The sequence below is a fragment of the Sorex fumeus genome, unplaced genomic scaffold, assembly GCF_029834395.1.
Source record: "Sorex fumeus unplaced genomic scaffold, SorFum_2.1 ptg000177l, whole genome shotgun sequence".
Lineage (NCBI taxonomy): Eukaryota > Metazoa > Chordata > Mammalia > Eulipotyphla > Soricidae > Sorex > Sorex fumeus.
Genome location: NW_026606234.1, coordinates 1,273,394 through 1,300,571, shown reverse-complemented (window position 1 = coordinate 1,300,571; position 27,178 = coordinate 1,273,394). Strand labels below are relative to the sequence as shown.

Below are 27,178 nucleotides of genomic sequence, written 5' to 3'. Positions count from 1 at the left end.
CAGGCCTAATGCATGCTACCTCAGGCCTAAAGCATGCTACCTCACGGCCAATGCACACTACCTCATGCCTAAAGCACGCTACCTCACGCCTAATGCATGCTACCTCACGCCTAAAGCATGCTACCTCACGGCCAATGCACACTACCTCATGCCTAAAGCACGCTACCTCACGCCTAATGCATGCTACCTCACGCCTAAAGCATGCTACCTCACGGCCAATGCACACTACCTCATGCCTAAAGCACGCTACCTCACGCCTAATGCATGCTACCCCACACCTAAAGCATGCTACCTCATGGCCAATGCACACTACCTCACGCCTAAAGCACGCTACCTCACGCCTAATGCATGCTACCCCACACCTAAAGCATGCTACCTCATGGCCAATGCACGCTACCTCACGCCTAAAGAATGCTACCTCACGCCTAAAGCATGCTACCTCATGGCCAATGCACACTACATCACGCCTAAAACACGCTACCTCACACCTAATGCATGCTACCTCACGCCTAAAGCATGCTACCTCACGGCCAATGCACACTACCTCGCGCCTAAAGCACGCTACCTCATGCCTAATGCATGCTACCTCACGCCTAAAGCATGCTACCTCACGGCCAATGCACACTACCTCATGCCTAAAGCACGCTACCTCATGCCTAATGCACGCTACCTCACGCCTAAAGCATGCTACCTCATGGCCAATGCACACTACCTCACGCCTAAAGCACACTACCTCACGCCTAATGCATGCTACCTCACGCCTAAAGCATGCTACCTCATGGCCAATGCACACTACCTCACGCCTAAAGCACGCTACCTCACACCTAATGCACGCTACCTCACGCCAAAAGCACGCTACCTCACGCCTAATGCATGCTACCTCACGCCTAAAGCATGCTACCTCATGGCCAATGCACACTACCTCATGCCTAAGGCATGCTACTTCACGCCTAATGCATACTACCTCATGCCTAATGCACGCCAATTTATGCCCATCACATGCCACTTCATGCCTAATGCACGCCAACCCTTGCCTAATGCATGCTTTATGCTGGCAGACACCACCTCCTGCCTAGTGCAGGCGCACGGCCCAGCACGGGCTGGAGAGGCTTCCCCGTTGCCCAGGCGTGGGGTGTGAGACTGTGTGGGTCTCCCATGGGTCTCAGAACAGCTGTCAGGGCACAAAGCCGGAGGCTCAGGGGGCCTTTGCACCTGCTGCCAGCCCCTGGCAGAGGCACAGCCCGTGGGCCGGAGCTCACGGATCTCTCTACGCCTGCTCCCACATGAGGGCCTCCATGGCCTGCAGCCAAGAGTGTGACGGCTGAGCCCTGCTCGCACGGCACCTGGGACACCTCGCCAGGCATCTGCCCTCTGCCCTCGATGTGGCCAGGCAGCATGTCCTATGGCATGTGTCCTGCAGCCGTGCCCTGCGGCCATGCCCTGTGGTGTTGTCTGGGCCTCTGGGCGAAGGCTGGGGCTGTCTAGGGCACCTGTGGTGGGACCAAGCAGTGCCTGCTCCCGAGAGCCATTTCTGGCCCCATCACTAAGGAGCTTGGCTTGGCGTACCCTGCAGGGCGCAGGTCACAGTGCTCGGCCGTGCTGGGGGTGGGGGCGGCCACTGCGGGGGTGTGAGCCTCAGAGCGGGGTGGGGGCACGGGCAGTGCTGTAGTGCTGTCCAGGGCACTGCCTCCACCGACAGCAGGAGGAATCTGGGCTCCGGCCTGGAGGAGGCGCCAGCAGGGGACAGGGGTTGTCTTCGAGACCTGACCTGTTGCAGGGAATCAGGTGTGGCTCCCTGAGCCCGGGGGGAGGGGCTGCTGCATTTCCGTCCCTCCTAGCACTCAGCCCGGGCTCAGGGCTCAGTGCTCCTTGTAAGCAGCATGACCCTGAACACGCTTCCTTCCTCTCTCCCGAGTCCTCGCAGGGATGAGGCTGCCGTGCAGACAGCACTGGGCTGACCCCAGAACCTCCAGTGGGACGCCAGCTCTCACGGCCGGGGTGCCACCAGGCGGCCCGTCCTCCGAGCCTGCGTGGCCCACGCGGGAAGTGTCTCGACAGACACCTAGAGCCGGTCAGTTTCCAACTGAGCACGAACCAACACGGTCTATGGAACAGCGACCGCTAGCCTTGCTGGTCCACAAAAACTTTGCTTTCCTAGAACACCCGCAGAGGCACCAGGGGAGGGTGCCAGGGAGGGGCGAGGGGGAGCGGGCGGCAGGTGAGGGCGGGTCTCTGGGAAGGTGCAGCCCCACCGCAGAGCAGGGGGCAGACAGTGGCATCCTGTCTCCCCCCACAGGTCTCACTTTCCTGATTTGCAAATCAATGGAGTGAGTCATGTTGGGGCAACACTGAGCCCAGGCCCCCAAGTGACCCCGGGGTGGGGGGGTGGGGGGGCCCTCTGGGAGAGAGGGCCGAGGAGTGTGGCTGTGTATGTGTGTGCGCATGGATGTGTGCATATGTGAGTGTGCATGTGTGCATGAAAGCATGCGTGTGCATGTATGTTCGAGTATGTGAGTGTGTGTGCGTGCAGGTGTGCATGTATGTGAGAGCATGTGAGTGTGTATGTGTGTATGCAAGCATGTATGTGCGAGCATGTCCACACATGCAAGCATGTGAGTTTTTGTTTGTGCATGTGTGTGCAGACGTGTGTGTGTGTGTGCATGAAAGCATGTGCGCATGAGCAAGCCCGTGAGTGTGTGCACATGTGCGTGTGTGTGTGATGTGAGTGTGTGTGTGTGTGTGTCCCCGTGTGAGAGTTTCGATAAGTCACGTGGGATCAGGTCTCAGTGGAGACCTGAGGTCAGGACCAAGGCACTCGGCGGGCAGTGGTGGTTTCGGGCTGAGACTGGCCCAGCCCAGCGAGCCTCAGGCTGGGTCAGGCGTGACCGGGCTCCGTGAGGTGGGAGGGACGCAGCTCCGACTGCCTCGCACCCAGGGAGGCTGTGGGCTCCGCTCCCGCCCCATGTCCCCGTGGAAGGCCAGAGGCCACCAGCGTCCCCCTCAGAGCCGGAGCCCGGGCACCCGCCGACTCAGACCACTGCACCCCACAGCCACTTGCTGGGGTGCTTAGAGCGTGTCTGTGCCACATGGACAGGCTCCTCACCCAGGCCCGCCCTGCTGCCAGGGAACACCTCAGGGCAGTGCTTGAGACCCCGTGACCCTTCCTGGCCTGCAGAGGGGCAAGGGGTCACCCTGAACCTTTCTGCTTCCACGACTCCAGGGTCATTCCGGACTCGGCTCTGAATCTCCGGGGAGCAGAGTGTGCATCCCCTGCCGCCCCTCACCCTCAGGGGCCCGCGTCACTCTGCGGAGCACTTGGCCCTCCGGGTGTCCAGGCGCTGGTGATGGGCAATCGCTCTAAGGGCCTGACAAAGCCGTCCTGCGGGCCTCGGCACAGGGAGCCCTGCGGCTGGGGGCACCGGGGAGCCAGCAGCCCGTGCCCCGAGACTCGGGGCTGGCCAGTGGACATTCCCGCCTGACCTGGGCTGTCTGGTGTCCCTGCAGGGCCCTCTGCGGTGCTGGGGCTGGTGTGCATCTCCAGAGTGACTGTCAGCACTTCAGGGGGCACCGGCCCCTCCAAGAAACCGCCCCGACGCCGGCAGCAGCCGGGCCCCTCACCTGCACGATGTCCCTCTCGGCGAACTTGCCTCTGGACGACACCCGGACGTCATCCCCGTCCAGTTCCACCATGGCTGGGGGGGACGAGACGGCTGTGAGGGTCCGCCGGACACACTGGATGGCGCCCAGCCCCTGCACACCCAGGGTGCCCCGAGACATGCTCCGGGCCGGCTGGCACGGAGCCAGGTGCAGGCTGAGGGTCTGGTGGCCCTGCAGACAGCCCAGGGCTGCCCAGCTGGGGTGTGGGCAGGACTCTGTCTCGGGGAGGTCACCAGAGTCTCTCTGTTTGTCTCTCTTTGTCTCTGTGTGTCTCCCTTGGTCTCTGTCTGTTTCTGTCTCTCTCTGTCTCAGTGTCTGTCTGTGTCCATCTGTCCCTGTCTGTCTGACTGTTTCTCTGTGTGTGTCTCTGTGTATGTGCACGTGCATCTCCCTGTCTCTGTGTGTGTGCGCGCGCATGTGTGTGTGTGTGTCTCTGTGTCTGTGTGTGTGTGCATGTGCGTCTCCCTGTCTTTCTGTCTGTGTGTGTGTGCATATATGTGTCTGTGTGTGTGTGTGTGTGTGCCCGTGCATGTGCGTCTCCCTGTCTTTCTGTCTTCCTGGGGAATGAACCGGCCCAGCAGATGGCACGTGTCCTTTGAGCGGGGAGCGAGTGGCCGCTTTGGTCAGACTGCCTGGGCCCCTGAGCCATGGACTCGCATCTCCCACAACGCTGGGGGGAGGGGAGGGGACGGTCCGCTGTGGGCCCTGCAGAGGTGCCCGCACTCACCATCAAACTCCGCAGGCCCCACGCCAACGATGATGATGGACATGGGCAGCTTGGAGGCCTGGGGGGGAGAGGAGAGAGAGAGAGAGAGGGAGGGGGAGAGAGAGAGAGAGAGAGAGAGAGAGAGGGAGGGTCAGCGTGCACAGACCGTGGGTGAAGGACAATGGCCCAGAGCCCCACTGATTCTGCGAGGAAACCTGGATCCTTATTATGGGGCCATGCAGCCGACACAGGGCCACCCTCACACACTGTTGTGAGGGACAGGCGGGACAGGTGTGAGGGACTGTTGCAGGACAGGTGTGAGCAGGAGAGGTGTGTAAGAACAGCCTGGCAGCGGGAGGGCGGCTGTGCGAGGCGTGTGAGCGGCGATGACCGGGGTCAGTGCTGACTCAGTTTCCCCGTGCCCACTCACGTTCACGATGGACTCCTTGGTCTGCGCCATGTCCGAGATGACACCGTCCGTCACGATGAGGAGCACGAAGTACTGGGAGCCGTCCTTGACGGAGGCCGCGTACCTGCAGGCGGGGCTGTGGTCAGCGGGGCCCTGTGGCCTGGGCAGCCCCTTCACCAGGACAGGACACTCGGGCCTGGGGGCATCACTGGGAAGGAGACTCAGCAGCCCTGCCGGGGGCCGGGCCCTGGACACGGTCACTGGCATCCTGTGGCACGGCCGAGGGAAGGGCGGGCGTCTGCAGCCAGGCTCCGCGCTCGGTGGGTGGTGCAGGGGCACACGCAGCTCAGGGTGCTCCCCAGGTGGGGGCCACAGGAGGCGCAGGCCCCCTGGCATGGCCGCCTGCGGGAGGCCGGGAGCAGTGGGACGGCCCTGCCATGCCCTGAGCAGTGCAGGTCCACCGCCACTGAGGCAGGAGCACAGGAAACAACCAACGGGGCCATGGCGAGGGCCACAGAGCGGCGGAGACACGGCGGAGACCCGGCAGGAACCCAGCAGAGACGGCCCGCCTGGTGCTGACCTCTGGGTCGCTCCCGTGGGGCTCAGGGCCCCCCAGCTCTGCTCAGGGGTCACCCCTGGGCCTGGGGGTCAGGTGTGACACTGGAGACGGAACCAGGACCGGCCGTGCCTCAGTACTCCCTCTAGCCCTGAGCACGGACATCTTCCTGGGTAGATAAGCTAGTTTTAAACCAACAGGCCGGTAAATAAACTCGTAACATGTTTCAAGCAACCTGGAGTTCCTGAGGAACCGGAAGGCAGCAGCCCTGTGGCCGCCTGTGCAGCGGGTGACAGGGCTGCGGGGCCGCCGAGAAGTGCCCTGGGACGAGGCCACAGAGAGACCCGCCCTCATGGATGGTACCGGGCAGGCGGAAACCGCCTTGCTAAGAGCCCACCATCAGTCGAGCCGGCTCGCAGAGGTAAAAGCAGAACAAAGCCTCGGGCCAGAGTGACACACAGTGGGCGGCACTTTCCCCGCCCGCAGCTCATCTGGGCCCCGAGCCCACCGGAGGGTCTCTGAGCACAGAGCCAGGAGTGAGCCCTGAGCACCGCCTGGCACCGCCCCCAAACAGAACAGCCGAAGGCAGAACCCTTTGGGGGCCGGTGACGGACCCCTGTGTGTCTAAGACCCAACTAAGAGCGACCTAGTAGCTCACGGTGCTTTCAGAAAATAACATCTGGGAAAATGTCTTTGTAAAGGTTGAGCGTTGGGACACGCGAGGGCACCGATGCCAAGTGCTCTCTCTGCGGAGGCAGGACGAAGCCTTCTGCGAAGAGGTGGGCCGTGGAGACTCAGACTGTTCTGGGCGGGGTCCTACGTGGTCAGCTAGTTCCTACTGGTTCCTCATTTCAAAATGGCAATAAACGACCAGGTGTACGGCCTCCCAGAGAGCCCAGGAGGATGAGTGACAACAACTCACCGCGGGCGGGGGTCCTCGGCCCCCAGAGGGGTTGTGCGTGGCCCCGGAAGGCCGGAGCCCATCCTGCTGGTGGTGCTCTCGGAAGCTCGGCACCAGGAAAGGCCCAGACCCCCGCACAGCAGAGAGGTCTCAGCGACGGGCATGGCGGGCACCGAGTGGGCCAGCGTCTCCCTGGAAGCAGGGCAGAGGCAGCGTGTGCCCCGCAGGGGTCATGCACACTATAGCCGCCTCCCCTTGGCACTGCACCCACTGATGGAGACGCTGGCCTGTCATAACTGGGCCTGACACAGGTACCGGCTGGTAGCCCTGGTGAAGTGAGGGGCACTGCCCTCAGGGACCAAGGAGGGACAGGGACTGCCCTCGGGGACCAGGGAGGGTTGGGAACTGCCCTCGGGGATCAGGGAGGGTCAGGCATTGCCCTCCGGGACGAGTGAGGGTCGGGAACTGCCCTCGGTGCCCACCAATGAAATGACAGGCACTGGCATCAGTGGATCCCGGAACCCACGTGGCTCCAGACGGGCACCCCAGTCACGGGGAAACAGGGACACGCAGGGCCAGGGATGAAGGGGGAAGCAGAGGCGGGCACACCTCCCTAAGGACCCACCCCCAGCGGCCAGTGTCACCTGAGGAGAAGCCGCCCCATCCCTGGGTGGGGCGGAACTCTACAGGGATGTGTCTGCCCAGGCGGCCCCTCCATCACCGCCCGGCTAAGGGGAGCTCCCCAGGGACCCGGCCAGCCGGGCTGCTTGTGTGACTTTCCAGCCCAGCCTGAGGCAACACACACTGTGAGGTGGGGCCAGCAGAGGCCGCGTGACCCTCCACACCAGAGGGCTCCCAGCACCCCTGCCAACACCCCTGCCGCCCGCCCCCTGCACAGTTCACCTCCCTGCCCCCACCCCTGCTCCCTGCCCTATGCCCCCTGCATGACTTGGGCCAGGGAGGGAGGCGAGAGCGCCCCTCTTTAGGGGTCCTAAACCAGCGGAGTCTTACCCACAACAAGTCAGCGGCGCCTGACTCATTCACACCCAAGTGTCAGGGCAGAGCTGAGCCCGTCCGGGCATCGTCCCCCGGAGAGCCCCGAGCGCGCGGTCAGGGAACAGCGGGGAGGGGGCTGGCCCGGGCTCGGGGAGACCCTGGAGGAAGGCGCCAGCCCCCGGCACGGGCGGACGGCACCGTCCACGCCGACCTCGCACCCGTGTCCTCGGGCGTAGGAGCAGGGCCGGCGTGCGGGTCCCAGCGCCCCTCACGGCTCACCTGGCGACGTGGTTGATGACGGGCGCGAAGTTGGTGGGGCCGTAGAGCTGCACGGCGCGCAGGCTGCGGTAGTAGGCCTCCATCACGCCGTCGATGCCCTCGCAGTACGGGTTCTGCGGGTTGCCGTTCTGCGGGGCAGGGCGGGGCTCAGCTCACGGCCGGCTCACGCTCACGCTCAGTCACCCACACTCGTGCTCGGTCGCGTTCACACTCACTGACCCACTCACACTCACTCACACTCCGTCACATTCACCCGCTCTCACACCTGGTCATGCTCACACACACCCACACTCGTGCTCACACTCTCACTCACGCCCAGTCACCCTTACACTCAGACTCGGGCACACTCACTCTCACGCTCAGGCTCACACTCACCCGCTTTCACTCTCGGTCACGCTCACACCCAGTCACACTCAGCCTCACCCACACTCAGCCTCGGCCATGCTCACTCTGCACTCACCCACATCCACACTCACACGCGCTCCCTCGCACGCTCACTCTCACCCCGTCACGCTGACCCTCTCACACTCTCATTCGCTCTCACGTTCACACGCCCCTTCACGGTCCTGCTCACCCGCCCGCACACACTCGCGCTCACCAACACGCTTACACTCACTCATGCTCACACTCCCCCACTCACACTCGCCGCAGTGCGGGTGACGAGGTGCAGGGGGCAGTCAACGGGCAGGGGTGGGCCCTGGAGGAGCTGAGCTCTGCGGAAGCGTCTCCCACAGCACCACGGCGAGAAGCCCGCGGCCCGTCTGGCCCACGGTGTGGACTCGCTGTCTGGGGCCGGGAGAGGCCAGAAGAGGCCGGGGCGGCCCCGAGCCCCCTGCTGCCAGGCCACCCGCTGAGGGCTGCCCCCGCCCCCGCCCACCAGCCGACTCAGACCACTGCGGATAAACGCGGGTGTGAGTTCCACAGCCCTGAGAGGAACAAAGGGCTTTTCACGTCACGGTGGTTCTGCGAGCAGGTGGGCAGGAGCGCGGTGGCCGCCCGCCGCCCCCTCGGCCCCCCGCCCAACCCCTTCCGCCACGCCACGCAGGGCCAACGCAGAGCGGAGCTGGGGGGTGGCGGGGGCTGCCGGGGCCACCTGCCCTAGACACGGGCCCAGGGAGGCTCTGGGGCCTTCTCGCGCTCACCCCTTCCTGGGTGCCGGCTCGAGTCAGCCCAGGCGGGAGCCACGGTCACCGCTGAAGCTTCCGCCGCGCCTGCCTGCTGAGAAACTTTCTAACGCAGAATGACACGATCTTTTAAAAACAAGCGCTCTGACTTAAAATGATTTACAGCTTTCCCCTGATTCCTCTTAGTGGCAAAGTTGCAGCGAGGTTTAACAATCTGTTTAAAAACTACTTCTTAAACTAATCTGAAAATTAGCGTGCTAGCTGAAACAAAAACAGCTTGTGGGTGGACCCAGCACAGCAATAAAATGGGATACTTCATTTCTTGTTCTTGTTGTTGTATTTGTTTTCGGGTCACACCTGAAAGTGCTCAGGGCTCACTCCTGGCAGTGCTCAGAGAACCATATGGGGCGGGGGGGGGGGGTGTGCCAGGCATCACACCCAGTGACCACATGCAAGGCCGGCACCCTTCCTGCTGGACTATCGCCCGGGCCCCGAAAGTTCTCTCTGGATAGTGCTCTTGGCTTCAGCCCAGTGAAGAGGACCTGACGCCTCATGTTCCCTTTCACTTAACTCTTTTCCACATCTAAGTGACAATATGCACGCACGGGACACCCTGAGAGTTCAGAGAACAGAATCCAAAATGGGCCTAGCAGCCCTGGGGGTGACTCAGTGTCACCCGTGTGTGGCCCCTGATCTGTGTGTGACTGAGAATGGACTGTGTGTGTATAGCTTTGTGTGGTGTGACTGTGTGTGGTATGTGGTATGTGTGACTGAGTGTGTGACCCGTGTGTGTGGCCTGCTTGTCAGACTGTGTCTGACCTGTGTGTGTGGTGTGTGTGACTATGCATGACTGTGTGTGTGGCTGTGTGTAACTGTGTGACTGTATGTGGATGTGAGACTGTGTGTGACTGTGTGATCATGCATGACTGTGTGCGTGGCCCGTGTGTAACTTGTATGTGTGGCCTGTGTGTCACTTGCATGTGTGGCCCATGGGTGACCACGGTTGGGGCCTGGTGACACTGTCCTGTGTGTGGCCAACCTGATCTGCAGCTCCAGGAGTGGCGCCGGCTCAGAGCCACATGAGGTGTGGAAGAAGGGATCTCCCTGGCAGGAGAGGTCTTCCGGGTTCGAGTGCAAAGACGGGCTGGCCCCGAGGCTGGCGGAGGCAGGAGGGAGGCCCAGGCCGCACTTCGCTCAGCCATTGGCTCCCTGGGCTTTAAACAGCCGCTGACCTTTCCCCAGTGACGCCTCCGGTGCGGGAGGGACTTTCTCCGTCCCTCGCCCCTGATTCTGGTTCCTACGACCAAGAACCCCATGACTCTCCCGGGGGGGTGGGGGGCTCAGCCTCCCCGGGGTGAGGGTGTGGGATGAGGAGTCAGGAGCAGAGACTCAGCGACTGCTCCAGAGGTTCTGGGAAACGGAACCGTCCAGAAGCTTCTAGAAGCACATCTACTCGCAGGGCAGTGAAGGGCGGGCAGGTGGGGGGCCAGGGCTTGGGATGGGCTCTCCAGAGCAGGCCGGCCAGGGGCCCACGAGGCAGGGCTGGAGCCCTGGCACCGTGGAATGCGCAGAGGAGGGCCTGGGCCGGCTTTGGCTGGGCCTGAGGCTGTCTGCAGCTGGCCTGAACCAAGGCCCGATGCCGCCTGCCATCCTGCCCCTTCTCCCAGCCAGGAGACCCTCCACCCCAAATGCCTCTGGCAAGGAGGGGGGTGCGGTTGCCCCCTGGCCTCCCAGCAGCTCTCCCGAGTGGCGGTCAGTCCCCGCCTGCCCTGTGAGGTCCAGCGAGAGAGGCCCAGCCTCAGACACTCGCTGTGGGACGCGGCTTCCCTCAAGGGACCCCCGACCACAGGGTGCCCCTAACCCACTGCAGAGAGCGGTGGCGCCTGGCCGTGGGCGAGGCTGGCAGTGGCATGAGACAGCAGGGCCCTGGCAGGGGGAGTGGAGGGGGCACCTGGAGGCCCCCTCAGGACGAGCTGCCCGGGGCTGGCGAGGAGACGCAGCGTATTTGCAGAAGCCCCGACTGACCCCCACAGTGCTCACCCCTGCACGGGGCAGGTATGGGGCAGTGAATCAGCAGAGACATGGCAGAGACGTGGCAGAGACATAGTAGGAACATGGCAGAGACGTGGCAGGGACAATGCAGAGACATGAACCGATGCGGCAGGAATCCGGCAGAGCCGTGGCAGGACCCGTCAGGGCCATAGCAGGGGCAGGCAGAGCTGACACGGGGGCTGCTTCTCCCGGGCCGGGCTTGGGTGCCGGCGGCGGGCGCCTCCGTCAATCACTCCCAGTGCCCAGTGAGCCCCCGGGGACGGGGTCTGCACAGCGGTGGGTGACCCCCGCCGGCCCGAGTGCTGCCCCCGGGCCTTACCAGAGCAAACTCGTGCGAGATCCTCCCGTCCGGCGGCAGCCTGGCCCCGAAGCCGAGCGCGGGGAACATCTTGTCGCTGTCGTAGTCCTGCACGATCTCGCCCACGGCCTTCAGCGCCATGCCGTAGGCGTTCAGCTGGTAGGGGTTCATGTAGTGCAGCGACGTGGGCTGTGCCGGGTTCCCTGAGACACACAGGGCCGGCCAGGTGGGAGGGGGCGGGAGACCCTGCTGCCCGCCTCCCGCCTGCCCCAGGGCTGTGCCCTGCAGGGCTGAGCAGAGCCGGGCCAGCTGCCGGGGTTGGGGCAGCCTCGGGGACAGGCAGAGGGGGTCGCCCGCCCGTCACTGGCCCCTTCCCTCTGCCTACGAGGAGGACACGAGGACACAGTGCCACTGTCCTCTCACCGTGGCCTCGTGTGGACCCCAGACCACAGATCTCTGCCCCCAGGGACTGCAAAGCCTGAGGCCACATCGCAGACGGAAAGGGACCATCGGGCAATCGTTCTGATGTCTCCTGCAGGAGAGTGGAGTGGTTTCCCCTTCCAGGAGCTGCATCCGAGCGGCCCGCCCATCTACAGGGAACCAGCTCGGAGTCAGGGCCGGAGCAAAACCCATGGCCAGCTGCCTTGTGCGTGACTGAGAATTGGCTTTGCACCGGCTTCCGGGGGACACACCCTCTGTGGCAAAGGCTCCTGGTGCAGGCGGGCACCACATGCCAACCTGGCTGAGAACCTCCCAGCCCCAGATTCCCTCCAGGGCCCCAATGAGGGCCAGGCACCCACTCCCAGCATTTCCACGACAGTTTGCTCTTCTTGGGTCAGTGTCCACTTACCACACCAGCGGCTGCCCAGGGCTGTGCTTGGCGGGGAGACACCCCACACCCCGCACGCGGGAGCCTGTGGACAGTTCCAGCCCTCAACAGACCTTTGGCCGCCTGGCCCACCCCGCCGAGCGTGTCCGTCACACTGGGATCAGTCCCCTCCGGGCCCTGACCTGTGCGGCAGGGACGGGAGCTGCTTCCCGTTTATGTCCTGAGCTGGTCTTCCTCAGCATGCAGTTAAGAATATAACTTCTGCAATGGTGTTACATGTACTCCGGTGTTTTATTCCTTTGGATATAACATACATGGAGTTGACCTTTTAAATCTCATCTCCAGATCTTTCATGAAAAGTTTACCAAGAAAAGAATTTAATTTTACACGTCGATATCCTCAATCTTGATGAGTTCAGGAAGGACAGATGAGAACCTCAAGGCTGCCAAACCATTCCCCGGAGATCCACTGGGGCTGAAAGCTCTCAGGCCTGCTTAGAACAGGTGCGGGCTGTCCCCGCCCTTCCTTCCTGCCAGGCCCTGCGGCCTCCACACCGGCCCCTCCGAGTAAACGGCCCCAGATCCACCCCGCCTGAAGCACATGCAGCCACCTACACCCCCAATTTCACAGCCCAGCAGAGGAGAGGGGACAGTTGCACAGAAGCTCACCAAGCTCCGTGAGCAAAAACAGAACACAGAAGCCCACCCGGCACAGACCAGCTCGGGAAATCCTCAATGACTCTAGCAAACCATCGGGAGATAGAACAATCGATCAGCCATCACAAATGGACTTTCACTGGTTTATCTTCTGATAATCCCATTTACCATTTTTGTTGGAGCGAGCATACGGGGTGAATCTGTTATGTGCCCGCTACGGCTGGAGCGATAGCACAGCGGTTGGGCGTTTGCCTTGCGCACGGCCGGCCTGGCCAACCCAGGTTCAATTCCTCTGCCCCTCTCACAGAGCCCAGCAAGCTACCGAGAGTATCTCGCCTGCCGGGCAGAGTCTGGCAAGCTCCCCGTGATGGATTTGATAGGCCAAACACAGTAACAAGTCTCACAATGGAGCAGTGCAGTGCTACAGTTGCCTGCTAGGGGGAAACTGGGCATATCAGTGGAAAGAATGTAACACCAGTGCCGGGGTTGGTGTTGGAAAACTGTACGCCTGAAACAACTGTATCAAGAACAACTTTGTAAATAATAGCACTAAAATAAAGATAAAAAAAAGAGAGAAAGAAGGAAGAAGGGGCCTATTCTTGTATTGCTGCACTCGGCACAACAGCCAGGAGATGGACCCAGGTGTCTGTCGACAGACGAGTGCATGATCCAAGTGTGGTGCAGGTACACAACGGAATACCATGCAGCCACAGGAAGGATGAACCCGTGCAATTTGCTGCCACTAGGGTGGAACGGAAGGAGACCGGGGTGGGTGAAGGAAGTCGGAAGGACAAACACAGGCTTGTCTCACCTATCTGCAGTGGCGCAGAGTATCAGGACGAGAGAACACAGGTCTTAAAGGGATGCTCGGGATTACCCGGCCCCAGATGACATAAGTGAGGAGGACAGGCACGGAAAGGTCTAGAAGGAAAGTGAGAAGGGGCAGTGGGGGGGAACGGGCAGGGTCGGGGCCTCTACACGGGGCGGTGCAGTGGGCAGAGCTCACCACGAGACCCCAGTGGCAATAACCAAACTTCAAAATGTGCCGTGAGGGAGCAGGTGGGCGGGAGAGAGGGTGGGCACTGTATGTGTGGGCGGGGGTCACGTAGCCATGGGAGGGCTCCGCCCTGGAACGTGTGTGCCGGAAGCTCAGCTGTGCAGATCTCTCCCTGGACAAAAAAGTTTTTGTGGCGTTTCTTCTTTGGATTATTGGGCCACACCCAGTCGTTCTCAGGGCTTTCTCGGCTCTGTGCTCAGGGAGTACTCCTGGCATGCTCGGGGAGCACTCCTGACACGCTCAGGGAGCACTCCTGACACGCTCGGGGAGGACTCCTGGCATGCTCAGGGAGCACTCCTGGCATGCTCAAGGGACCATCTTGGGGGCTGGGGATAGAACCTGGGCCGGCTGCATGCAGGGAGACCCCCTTCTTGCTCTCCTATTGCCCGGGCCCCTTTATCAGAAAGATTGTTTCACCAGCGCTTAGCTGGAGTTAGAATTCTCTCCACTAAATCAGGCTGCCTGCGGGTAAACCCTGTTTACTTCCCTCTGCCCACCGTCCTCACTTCCTGCCCAAAAGGCCCCGTAGGGCGGGCAGAGCCCAGAGCTGCATCTCAGGGGCAGAGGCGGCCCCTTGCCTGGCCACGGGTGCAAGTGGCGTCCACCTCCCGGTAAGGACAGGGCCGCCTCCTCTCACGAGGTCACACACCACCGCCCCGCCCCTGGGTTTGTGACTTGACCATGAAGCGCTTGGGCCGCTGGGGCACTCCCGGCCGCCCCTGCCTCCCCGACTGCATCTGCTGCCAATTCACTGTGGGACCATCGACCACACTGACAGCACGAGACCCCAGTGACAGAGCCAGACTCAAATCCCGTCTCTGCACTTCTGGGTGACCCTGACCCGGCCGGGACTATCAGCTTCTCCACACGCTACCGGATCCCACTGGCTAGCTGGTCTTTCGGAGGATTTTTTTTTCCATGCGTGAAAGTCTTGGACTTCGGTGCATCTTTCTCTGTGTCCCCTCCACGTGGCTGTCAGCGAGGAAGGGCTGCCTTTGTTTTTGTTTGTTTGTTTTGCTTTTTGGGTCACACCTGGCAATGCACAGGGGTCACTCCTGGCTCTACACTCAGGAATTATCCCTGGTGGTGCTCAGCAGACCATATGGGATGCTGGGAATCGAACCCGGGTCGGCCGCAAGCAAGGCAAACGCCCGCTGTGCTATCACCCCAGCCCCGGAAGGGCTGCCTTGGAGAACTGGGGAATGTTCCTACCCCCATGCTTTGAATGAATGTTAAAAGAATGAAATTAACTGTTCTTAATTATTCGGTGAATTCACCAACGATATCTGGGCCCAGATAACTTTATCTTTTTCTTTTCTTTTTTTTTAATTTTTGGGTCACACCTAGCAATGCACAGGGGTTCCTCCTGGCTCTGCACTCAGGAATCACTCCTGGCGGTGCTCAGGGGACCCTATGGGATGCTGGGAATCGAACCCGGGTCGGCCGCATGCAAGGCAGACGCCCTCCCCGCTGTGCTATCGCTCCAGCCCCTAGCTTTCGCTCTTATTATTAATTCAGTTCTGTATTGCAAGCGCCTTCAGAGTGTCGGTTTATTTTACAGTCAGTTTGAGCTGAGTCCTTCTGTTGAATTAACTCTTAATTCTCCACTTGTCAAGCTAATGTGCGTGCGGGGGAAACGCTGGTGTTGCATGTCAACTGGACAATCCGTCCTATCCTATGTTCCACATTCCAAGGGACAGGGCCCGCGGGTGAAAGTCACCCCCTGGAGTCACAATGTTGAAGAAGACTCAGCCTGAGGAGGGAGACGCTGAACCCAAGTTCGTTTCCCTTCTCACGCCTGCGTCTGAGGGAGCTGGTGTGACGGGCCGGGGAGGGGAGACAGTCCACACCCACCTCCTCAGTCCACGAGAGAGGGCGGGGTGTGCCCACTCTTACCCCACCCCTGACATTTCACCAGGCCTGGGCCAGCTGTGAGGAGGGGGAGGCAAAGGCGGGCACCACAAGAGCCAGCACTTTGGGAAACGGAAACCAGGAGAACACACGGGAAGCCAGGCTCGTGCTCTGCTGGAATACAGCTCTAAATATTTTAGGCCTGACACTGGTTTGTCCTTTCCCCCTGGCCACAAGGAGCTTAGGCTCCCTGAGTCACACCCATCACAATGCCCCCAAGTCTCTCCCGTTCCTTTGTTTATCTGTGACCACTTCTCTCTGCCCTCTTCCCCAACCAGTTAATCAGCTTCTCCCCCTAATCAGACTCTGTTAACCTGTAAGGTCAGATCCTTCTAGGACACTGAACTTGTAAGCTAATATTGCCTTTCTCCTCTCCTTCTGACTTTTGAATAGTTTACTTTAAAGCAATGTCCTTTTGTATGGACACAGGAAGACGGTTAATACTATGCTTTTGTAACTTAGTATTTTATTGGCTTCGAATATTATTCACTCCTGGGCATTTGCTATCTCGACTTAAGCCTCAGTTGCCCTTAGTTCCTAGCACCCCCAAAGCAGGGTCCCAACGAGGGACTGATTGGACCCAGAGCAAGCTGTGAGCTACCCTGGCAGTGAAATGGGCCAGGCCAAAGCACCACAATACTCAACTATAAGCTAAGAGCATGGTCATGGACAAATGCTGTCATGATCCAAAAGTAACGACGAGACTAGGACCCTGCTAGGGATAGAAAAGACTAATCTGGCCTGAGCACTGTAGTCTGAGATGGAGATGACCCCAGGAGAGCAATTCTATAAGCTTAATGTATCTCTTACTGTGTCCATACAAAATGGTTAGTACTATGAATGCTTATATGTTTGTTGGACAAGGAGAGGAGAAACACACCCATGGGATTCCGCCCTTGGGTGGGTCGTCCTGCTGGATGAGAATCTGTCCTAGAAGCGGCATGCCCTGAGGGGAAGAACTTCAACCCTATTGATTGTGACCACAGCTAGGTGTAATTATTACCCCAACCCCTCATGCTGGGGGATATAAAGAGACTGGAAGAATAGGCAAGGGGAGGCAGAGGAGAGAGACAGGAGTGAGTGGAGAGGAGAGTGGAATGAACTGCAACTGAGACCAACCAACCTGGCCCTCGGTCCTTCCTTCGCCTGCCCATTGCCATCGACCTCCCCGGGGTGGGGGAAGCAGCCCGAGACTACCGAATGTGGGCAGCGGGAGAGATAGAGCACTGCTGTGCTCTCTTTTTTTGTGACTGCACAGTGCTCTGGGCACTAACCCCCGCTTTGGACGGTCACCTCTGGAACAGAACCAGATGACTCCGGGGGCACGTCTATCTCACCCTAGAACGCTGGGAGCGGGGAGTCTGCACATGGCAGCCCTGCGAGAAGCCCTCGAGTCCACCTGACTTCACTGTTGGCAGGAGTGACCACAAGGACTGGGAAGGGTCAAGTCAGCTGTCCAGAAGTCCACACCTCTGACTGCTGCTGAGACACGAGCACTGCAAACGGGAGCCCTGAGCGACAGTGGCGGAACACCCCCAGGCTGAGGGACTGAGGAGGTGGGGGGCGGTCTTCAGGCAGGACCAATCTGCGGTTTCCTCGACCTGTGGTCCTCTGAAGGGGCAGCAACGCTCACACGGAGAGACCCTGGCCAACCAGCCTCACTTCGACAAAGACGAAAGCAGGGGACCGAAAGCAAAAGCCGTCTCGCGCTTAAGAGCCTGACCGGGACTGGGGACGTCTCATCGGATCTCGCAGCCTTTTCTGTACCTGAACATCTCGTCACCCTAAGAAGAAAGGGAAACTCACGGGGATTTTACACGGGAGGCTGCAGAAAGGCATGAAACGGGAGCAAAATATCTAGAGACCCCGGGAGTCAGAGCACACTTCAGCCGCTGGTAACGTTCATCTGGGAGAGGTACTCACCATTCGACGCCGTGAAGTCGATAGCCACCGTGAAGTTGATCTGTGTCCTAGGACAGAGTGGACGGGACAGTCGGCGGCCGTCCCCCGAGAGCTGCAGCCCCTGCTCTCCTCACTCCGCCCCGCCCCGAGCTCACTGACCTGGCAGCCCTCACAGACCGGTTTGCAGGGGTTGGTTTAAAACCCCGGGGAGGCAGGGACCGAGCCGTGGCCCGTGGCGTGGCCTGTGGGGCTAGCTCCTGCGCCCTCGAACCCGGGGAACAGGCCCAGTCGGCTCCCGCATCCGAGCAGGGCTGGGCCCGCGGGGTCGGCCATCCCCAAGAGGGGGAAAGGGCCGGTGAGCCAGGGAGGCATCCGCGTGTCAGAGGCACAGACGGGAGGGGGCCCTTGCCCCAGGGCCACACGCCTGCCCTCAGACCGGAGCTCCCGCCAGCACACGCGTGCCTAGAGGAAGCGCCACTTCCCACTCACCTCCAGGGGCTGCCGAGTCCTGAGTCAGGACGCCTGCACCGGCCCGGCCCACACAGCTTCTAACTCACCCTCACCAACCCCACAGTGCACACGGCCCCTCCAGCTTCTGCACACGGCCCCTCCAGCTGGGATGGCAGCCCTGGCTGCATGGCCCCAGCACATCCCTGGGGAATAATTCCTCACCCTCTTCCACCACGCCCGTGGGTCTCGCCTCCCCTGCTCTGGGTTCTGAGCGTCTTTCCCTGTCCCTGGAGTGGTGGCCCACACTGGGTCGGGCAGAACCACCTGGGCAGAGGATGGCCCGGCCCAGCCCAAGACGCAGAGCACCTTGGGGAGTCCCGTGGTGTCGGCTGGAGAGTGGGACGAACAGCCCCAGCCCCAAGTCAGCGGCCTCCACCCCAGCTGTGTGCATCCGCCTGGGTCTGGCCTCCCCGACCTGCCCCGACCCCTGCTCCCACGTGACCCCACTGCTGAGGGGGACACGGGGCATCCGTCAGCCCCCTCCCCATGAGGCCAGTGGGGGCGGCCGCTGTCCCACCAAGTTGGGGGACAGACAGGCCGGGGCCAGCCGCAACGTCCGATCTGTGCAGTCGGTGTTCAGAGGCGGGGCCGGGCGTGGGGTCAGCGCATCCTGACCTGGTGGCCTCCAGGTGTAGGGCGGCCACACCCCAAGCGTCTGACCTGCTGGCATCCCCGAGGTTGGGAGGGGGCCAGGGAGGACCGGGAAGGGCCCGGGATCCTCAGGAGGAGCTCAGAGCTCACCGTGACGCTCTCCACCCCCCGCAGAGAAGCTGCCCCGAGAGGAGCCCCTGGAAGACTGACCACTGCCACCAGCTCCGAGACACGAGAGCCGAAGCCTGGAGCCCGCGGGGGGCCCACCCAGCTGTGTGTCTGCCCTCTTCACACGGGCCATGTCCACGCTGATGCCCGGGGCTCGCTCTGACACAGTCTCCCCCCACCCCAGCTGCACCCTAGCTTCCGGCCACTCCCATCTGCCCTGGGCACCTCTGGGTGTCCCCGTGAGGAGCCAGGCCAGGGGTGCTCACACGGGGGCCCCAGAGCCAAGCATGGAGCACACACCCCCAGACGGCGGCCACACCGTCCCACCTCCCAGGAGCCCGTCTCTTCTCCACGGAGGCTGCATTTCTTTGCGTCACCTCGAGAAGCCAACAGTCTGCATGGCAAACTGGTTTCTGACTGAGAAAAGCAACCCAGCGTGGCGGCTGGAACTGAGGGACAGACGGTGACCCAGAGGGACGCAGGTCCCGCCCGGACAGGCCCCGCATGGGTGCTGGCCACGCCCCAAACAGGGACTTCTTGCTCACGCAGGACAATTCGCGGTCGGGCTTCCGGGAACCACGTGCTCCTGCTTAACCAAAAGTGACCACGGCGAGATTTTCACCTCGAGGAACGCCTGCTGCGCACCAAGTCCTGGCTGGCCTCGGGGCGGCTGCCCAGGTGCTGCTGGGAGCGGAATCCGCGCGCCTCTCCCGCGGGGACCGAGGCAGGAGCGCGGCAGCTGGACGCCAGGCGAGAGTCCACCAATGGCCGGCGGAGCCAGTGCAGAGCCAGGTCTCTCTTGGCCGGCTCGGGGCCGGGGCATCTGCCTTCACCCTCCACCACGGGGTCCTACCCGAGCCACATTCCCAGGCCTCTCCCTGCAGTCAGGGGCGAGCTGGGACCAGCTGACGGCTGCAGCAGCTCCGAACCCCGCCCCGCGCCCTCAGCCTGTCACTGCCTCTGGTCCGCCCACACACCCAGGAACAAGCCGCTGGCTCTGGGGAAGGTGGGGGCAAGAGGGAGGCTGGAGGCTTCAGGCAGGCGTCATTGCTGCCACTTGCGTTTTAAGGGGCGGGTGGCACCTCTTGGCTTGTCACTGAAGGCACAGCAGAATGCAGACCAGGCGGGCGGGAGAGGGCACGGGCTAAGGCGCTTGCCTGGCACCTCACGTGGTCCCCTGAGCCCCACCGGGGCTGATCCCTGAGCACTGCCAGGGGTGACCCTAACACACACACACGCATACATACACATGCACATATACACGCACACACACACGTACGTACACACACACACACACACACACACACACACACACACACACACACATCCCAGACTCTCCTGACACAGGACAGCAGGTCACAGAGGCACCAAACTGATGCTCCGCTAACAACAAGGGACCCACCAGCCAAGGACGCGGTCACTCCTTGCCAGTGCTGCAGACAGACCAGGGCGGCTCAGGAACCCTGGGAACTGCCTGGGGCTGAACCAGCCCAAGGCCTCTGAGACCAGGATCCCTGAGGAGCCCGGGACCCCGAGATGCAGAACTCCAGGTCCAGAGGGTGGCTGGACCCTGGGAGGAGCCCCCCACCCTGAACAAAGGCCACCCGGGAGTATCAGCTGCTCCAAGCTCTCCCTGATGGCAAACACCCAGATGTGAACCAACTTGGCACCGGAAAGGGAGGGTCTGCTCATCCCCTCAAGCATAGACCTTCTGTCCTGGGGCCACTTTACTTCATCATCTGTGATGTATGACTCACACACCTCACCCGTGGTAAGCCTCTCCACCTTGAGGATAGTCTCTCCTGCCCTCTCCTCCTCTCTCTCTCCCTCCCTCCTCCCCTTCCTCCCTCCCTCCTTCTCCCTCCCTCCCTTTCCCTTCTTCTCTCTCTCCCCCTCTCTCACCCTCCCTCTCCTCTCTCTCTCTCTATCTATCTATCTATCTCATAAGATTCAGGACTGACTTTCCTTCCCTGCTGAGAGTGGATCCTTGCTCTAGCCCTGGGCCATGGCAGGGGAGGGGAGGGGCAACTCTGGCTCCCCGGGGGTCTTCACAGCACCTAGTCCCACCTACTGCAAAGGCTCCCGAACTTCCCAGGCTCGCAGCCACCTTCTCGCTCACTCAGCAGCCTCAGGGCAAGCAGAAACACACCCCTGCACTTGGGGCTCGTACCAGCCCCCAGCCGCCCGGAATCACTCTGGGGAAGCTGCTCCTGAGGCCCATGGAGACCCCCGGCGTCACCACGCCCGGGACCCTCAGAACAGAGCAGACACTCCCTGGTGGAGATTCTGAAACGCTTTTCGCAGAGGAGCCTGTCAATCTTGGTCCGACAGCACAGGCCTCCAGGCCCAGGAGGAGATCGCCAGCCCCCGCAGGGAGACCAACAGCCCCCCCAACCCACTGAGGCCACCCCTGGGTCACTGCGAGTCTCAAGTCTCGCCTAGTCCAACTCCTAATTTCCCACCATGCAAAGACAGAACTGCACAGAGGCTGCGGTGGAGGTGAGGCCGGTGGAGGGGAGGCCGGGGCAAGCAAGCACCTCCCCCCGCCCCTCCCCCCCTCCCCGGTGAGGCTCTTCTGAGAGCAGCTGCCCCTTAAGCAGGAAGTTCCCTCTGGCTCCTTGTTTGGGCAACAGTTAAAGATGCCCACAGCCAGCTCTGTGTTCGGAACCACCCTGGCTCTGCTCAGAGCTGACTCCCAGCTCTGTGCTCAGGGCTCACTCCTGGCTCTGTGCTCAGGGTCAGAGGTGGGAGGGGGTCTCGGGTCTCCCATAAGAAAGGCAGCTGGGCTGCTGAGAAGTTTCTGGACCCTTCTCTGTGTCTATGCAGAAGGACCACAGACCCTGCTGGTCACAGCCGAGGGTCAGTGCCCGTATGGGGGTGGAGGACTCCTGGGTGCCCCTCCTGGGGGCCGGCTGGCCCCTCACGAACCGCAGAACAGGCCCATCCAGACATGCTTCTCTGGGACAAGTTCCCACTGGGAGCCCAGCAGTGACCCCAGCTCTGCAGGGCTGCTCCAAGCTCCTGCCTCAACATCTGCAAATATCACTGTATCACTGTTATCTCATTGTTCATCGGTTTGCTCGAGCGGGTGCCAGTAACATCTCCATCCGTCCCAGCCCTGAGATTTCAGCAGCCTCTCCTTACTCGTCTTTCCCAACGCTGCCACATTGGAGGCTCTTTCGGGGTCAGGGGAATAAAGCCCGATATTGTTACTGTTTCTGGCACATCAAATACTACACGGGGAGCTTGCCAGGCTCTGCAAATCACAGAAGCGAAAGTGCCCCTGAAGTCGCAGCCCCGGAGAGACGGATGAAGGCACCCTGGGGCTCACAGAGCTTCAGCGAGGGAGGACAGGGCAGAGAAGAGAAGTGATGACAAGCTCAGCTCTGATCTGCCGAGCCTGGCTGAGCCGGGCTGCCGTCCAGTGGGGCCTGGCCTGGGCCTGCCGCCCAGCAGGACGATATCAGGACTGACCGTCCCCCCATCAGCCCACACTCACCCGCCCTTGATGTAGTCCAGAAAGGAGACCTCGGTCTCGACCAGGAAGGACAGCAGGGTGACCTGGGGGAGGGAGGTGGGCCCGTTAGCCGAGACGCCCCCCGGAGGGCTTTCCCTGAGGGAGACCCGGTTTCCGGGCCGCAGGAGCTGTGTGTGTAAGGGGATGGGGGGGAGGGTTCTCCGTCGCCAGAGCATCTGCCCCCGCCTGGATTGCCGGAGGAGGCTCCAGGCAGAGAACTGGGGGGGGGGGGGGGGAGGGCGGGGGGCTGATGCCCATTTCACAGAAAAGGGGCTGGGCAGTCCAGCTGCCGACCAAAGCAGGGCCTGGAGAGCCCCCCAAGTCCAGCCCTCATGCAACCCTTCCTGCCAGGAGCTCCGAGGCCCCCAGCGGGCAGAGCCCATCTCTGCCGCCCCTGTAGGAGAGAGCAGGCCTGCCCCCGCCCAGGGACCACCCAGCCCTGTTCAGCAGGGCCCAGGAGCCTGCGGCAAGGGGCCTCTGTTCCCACGCCCACACCCTCGGGCCACCCACAGCCCCTCCCCCATCCCACCCTCGGCCCATCGACCCCAGAGCCCTCCCAGCCCCACGCGCCCGCCCAAGGCTCCAGCCGCCACCCACGGCTCCCCACCTCGGACCTGCTCCAAAAGCCGTCCTCATCTGAGCAGCAGACAGAGACTCAGTGACGCGGGAAGGAACAGCCCAGCCCATGGACTCACTGCTCCTGGACCACAGTGCTCAGGGCCTCTCTGGTCCTGGGCCTGGGTCACCATGCTCGGGCCCTGGCTTAGCGGGGGCCACACTCACCGTGCCTGAGTTCGTGTACTTCTTCTTCTTCCCCTTCTTCTTGGGATTCACCACCTGTGGGGAGCAGAGGAGACCCTGGAGTGGGCTCTGCCACTTTCACGGCCGTCCACTCCCCACCTGCCCTGCCGCCCGCGGGGGTCTTGGACGGTGCTCGGCAAGTCTGTCTGCCTCTGTCAGCAGCCATTTCCCCGGATGCCCAGGTCGCAGGGCTGCAGCTACGCTGGGGCGTGGGACGGTGGAGCAAGCACATGCCCAGGGGACGCTGCGATCAGGAGACCTCAGGAGGCATTGGGGTCCTGATCTGTGCTTGGGGGGGGGGCGGGGGGCGCATAGAGGCTGGGGGGTGGTGCACTGACAGGAAGGGTGTGGGAATATCGCATGCCTAAGATGCACCTATCGATAACTTTGTGAATCGCGGCCCTTTAATAACTTCAAAAATAAAAAGTTGGGGCTGGAGCAATAGCACAGCGGGGAGGGCGTTTGCCTTGCACACGGCCGACCTGGGTTCGATTCCCAGCATCCCCTAGGGCCCCCTGAGCACCGCCAGGAGTGATTCCTGAGTGCAGAGCCAGGAGGAACCCCTGTGCATCGCCGGGTGTGACCCAAAAAGAAAAATAAATAAATAAATAAAAGTCTCCTCGGCCAGACCCTTCCCAGCGTTCCCTGCTGCTGTGCCCTGGCCCCAGGCTCATCCGGGCTTGAGGACATGTGTGTGTTGGGGTCCCGGACGGTGGCTAACAGGGGAGAAAGGCACATCGAACGGGCTACAGTACCTTAAAGTGTGGTACTGACATATTTAAAAGCTGTTCTTCCGTTCTGTCTGATTTGGGCCACAACTGATGGTGCTTGGGGACATCGCCTGGTTCTGCACTTGGGGGTCACTCTGGAGGCGCTCAGGGGACCTTGTGGGCTGCTGGGATGGAACCTGGGTCAGGCTGCATCGGGGCGCGTGTCCGGCTCCTTGGGATCCATCGTCATGCGGGGAATGAGCTCCTGGGAGACGGCCTGGGACCCCCGACCCACAGTTCAGAGATGGCCGTGACACCAGCACCCGGCAGCTGCAGCAGTGACCAGCCTGGTCTGTGCTGCCGGAACCCGGGTCCAGCTGGCACCAAGGAGAGCTGGGGCGGGGGCGGGGGGGGGGCGTTCAACCCGACCAGAGAGGAGACACACACATAGGGCACAAAGGAGGGCAGGGAGAAAGAGGAAGGGCCGGGCCCACGGCGACGGCAAGAGAGGGTGGCTGCAGAGACCCCCTGCCCTCAGGAGACCCTCACGCACGCCTGCCTGAAGCCCCGAGAAGTGCTGGCCAGGACAAGCCCCAGCCCTGCCTGGCCTCAGTCCAGGGGGCAGAACTGCAGTAGCACCCACCCTGCTGCCCACAGGGGACCTGTCCCAGGGGCACGTCCAGGTTCCAGACAGCGCCCCCTGCTGGCTGGCAGAGGCCCTCACCGATTCCTCCGCAGTGGAAACTGAGGCAGATGCTATGGATACCCAACAGTCAGCGGTCAGTGTCACACCGCCCAGCCCCCAGGGGGCACAGGGGCAGGAAGGCCTCCAGCTCACCCAAGTCCAGCCGAACCTCAGTCCCGGGGGAGTCCCCACAGAGCAGGTGGGAACCCTGCATGCATAGCAGGGAAGGTGTCATCCTCCAGCACACACCCCGCACACACACACACACGGCACACCTGGACCCACACGGACCAGCTCCAAGGGGGACTTGAAATAGCCAGTGACTGATCCACAGAAACGGAGAGCCAGGAAGCGAAGGACAGAGCCAAAATGACACCAAACCAAGGAGAGGGAGAGGGCGAGAGAACACACACACACACACACACACACACGTACACACACACGCACACACATGCACACACACACGCACACACATGCACACACACACGCACACACATGCATGCACACACGCACACATATGAACGCACACATGCACACGCTTGAGCGCGCATGCGCGCGCGCACACACACACACACACACACACACACACACACACACACACACACACACCCCGGAAGGAATAAGGAAAACCAGGCAATAACAAAATGAGAAACTTCAGTAGAAACTAGAAACCCCTCGTGAAAGCACCAAGCAGGGTTCGGAGCTGGAGGTCTGGAGGGCCAGACTGGGGAGGGGGCGCAGGAAGTCGGCAAATAAATCCCAGGAGGCCGCCTGGCATCAGCCACGACAAGGAGCCAGGCTCGAGCGGGAGGGGAAGTGTGGAGAAGCCCCGAGCCGGCCGCCCTGCACCCGGCAGTCCTGGGAGAAGCAGGGCGGATGGACGCGTGTTAAAGATCGAGGTCAAGTAAGTGGAAAACACACACATGAACGTCTTGGCCGGGGGAGCTGAGGCTGCCCAGGCAGGGCCCCCGGGACACACTGGACACACGAGCACCAGGACAGCGGAAAGAGAGGCCCAGCCCGGCCCGGCCAGCGGGGGCCCGTGGAGCAGCCACGCAGAGGAAGGAGACGAGGCACACACAACCTCGGCAGGCGGGCCACAGGCTCAGAGCACACAGGGGCAGCCCAGCGCCCACCCGCAAGGGACATTCCCAGCTCCGGCATCCAGCAAACAGGCGCCGGAGATCAGGCGCGGGTTCCAACGGCCACAGGAACTGGCCGGTGCAGGAAGCAGCTGTGCAAAGTGGGACACCAGTGGCAGGGGCGTGGGAGGGGAGGGCGGAGTCTGGCACGAGGCTGACACTGGCACCAGCCTCACACTGACACATTCTCCAGTACATCCTCGGAACAGTCGCAGGGGCAGGCCCAGAGTGAGGCACCGAGCGGGAGAGGAGTAAGCGCCGCTGAGAGACAGCTCGGGAAGGAAGCAGAGAGGGGGAGAGAGGAAGAGAGCGGGAAGAGAGGAGGGAGAAAGGAAGAGAGAGGAAGAGAGAGGAAGAGAGCGGGCAGGACATGCCACGGCACTGCTCAGACCAGGCTGACACCGCCAGCCAGCAGAGTGGACAGACGCACGGGGCGAGGGAGGGACGGGCCCCTGCAGACAGGACCAGGAGGACAGGCTCACATGGCAGGGCTGTTGCGTCCCCTCGGCTCAGTGACAAACAGGCTCCCAGACACAGTCCCCCCTCCGGTGGTGCTCCCAGGTCCCGGCCAAGAGCAGCAGGTGGCAGAGAAGCTTCTCAAACCTCAGACCAATGGCACCATGAGGAGCCACAGAGGCCACGAGCGCTGTCCTGGGACCAGCCGCCGCCACGGTGAAGATTCCTCACGAACGCCCTGCCCACGTCCGCATTAACTCCTACTCCAACCCTGCCCATGCCTGCACTAGCCGGCCCTGCCCACGCCCCCACGAACTCCCTGTCCATGCCGGTGCTGGCGAAGCCTCCTGCCCGCACGAGCCCTCCTGTCAGGGCCTCAGCACCAGGCAGGGCCAGGCACTGCCAAGCACCGGCAGAGCCGCCATGAGTTCAAGGCTGCGCCTTCCCTGTGCCATGGGGCAGGCAGGGAGTGGACACTTTCGGGACACACTCGTGGTGGTCAGTGGCCCCTGTGGGCTGGGCGCAGAGCAGAGAGGCATCAGCACCCCAGACCGCGGGACCCTCTGCCTCTGACCGGTGGCCTGCAGGGGGCGGGCAGCAGGCAGCAAATGACCAACACAGAGATGGACATCAGCACCGAGGGCGGGAGGGACCGTGGCGGGCGGCCTTCGCCACAGGCTGCCACGTCTGCCTCCCGCCGGCTGACACACAGCCCAGACTGAGACCCGCCCGGGACGCAGACCCTCGTACCTCGTACACGTTGAACTGAGACTGTCCTCTGGAAAGTTCCCTGTAGCTAGTCGTAAATTCTCCAATGAAATCGTGACTGAAAGGGAGAACAAAACACACACTAACAGCTTTCCCGAATTCTCCTTTAGGCTTCGAAACTTTTTGGAAGCACGTGGTTTAAGCATGAAAAACCCAACACTACCCGCAAACTTAATAAGTGGCATTTTAAAAGACATTCTAAAAGACTTAATTTCATTATTCCATAACCCACAATGATGTATAATCGAAATTTATATCGTCGGTATTCAAATAACATTTCATTTTCCTTATCACGATCGTCAGTCATATTAATATTTTAAGCAGCTTTATTCATTTTAATAACTCACCTCCAAATTTTCATCTATGCTAATCAAATTATTGCCTATTGCATCTCAGCGAAGACACTCACATTCGCCGCTGCCACAGGAGGGACCAGAAACAAAGAGGACGTCCCCGAGAGGACAGGACGACCCCAGGTTGTCCCACTGACTCAGTTA

General features: G+C 61.6%; 1 protein-coding gene across 2 annotated transcripts in view; it reads right to left on the bottom strand.

Moving 5' to 3' along the window:
• Positions 1–27,178, bottom strand: part of CPNE8 (copine 8) — a 68,040-nt gene that overhangs the window by 3,155 nt on the left and 37,707 nt on the right. For both annotated transcript variants that reach the window (XM_056107802.1, XM_056107803.1), the window contains exons 11-19: positions 26,664–26,739; positions 22,903–22,956; positions 22,102–22,163; positions 17,355–17,401; positions 11,000–11,181; positions 7,505–7,632; positions 4,794–4,896; positions 4,385–4,442; positions 3,619–3,692 (exon numbers count right to left, since the gene is read on the bottom strand). In XM_056107802.1, coding sequence (XP_055963777.1) covers positions 3,619–3,692; positions 4,385–4,442; positions 4,794–4,896; positions 7,505–7,632; positions 11,000–11,181; positions 17,355–17,401; positions 22,102–22,163; positions 22,903–22,956; positions 26,664–26,739 — 784 coding nt within the window. The remainder of the gene's footprint in view (positions 1–3,618; positions 3,693–4,384; positions 4,443–4,793; positions 4,897–7,504; positions 7,633–10,999; positions 11,182–17,354; positions 17,402–22,101; positions 22,164–22,902; positions 22,957–26,663; positions 26,740–27,178) is intronic.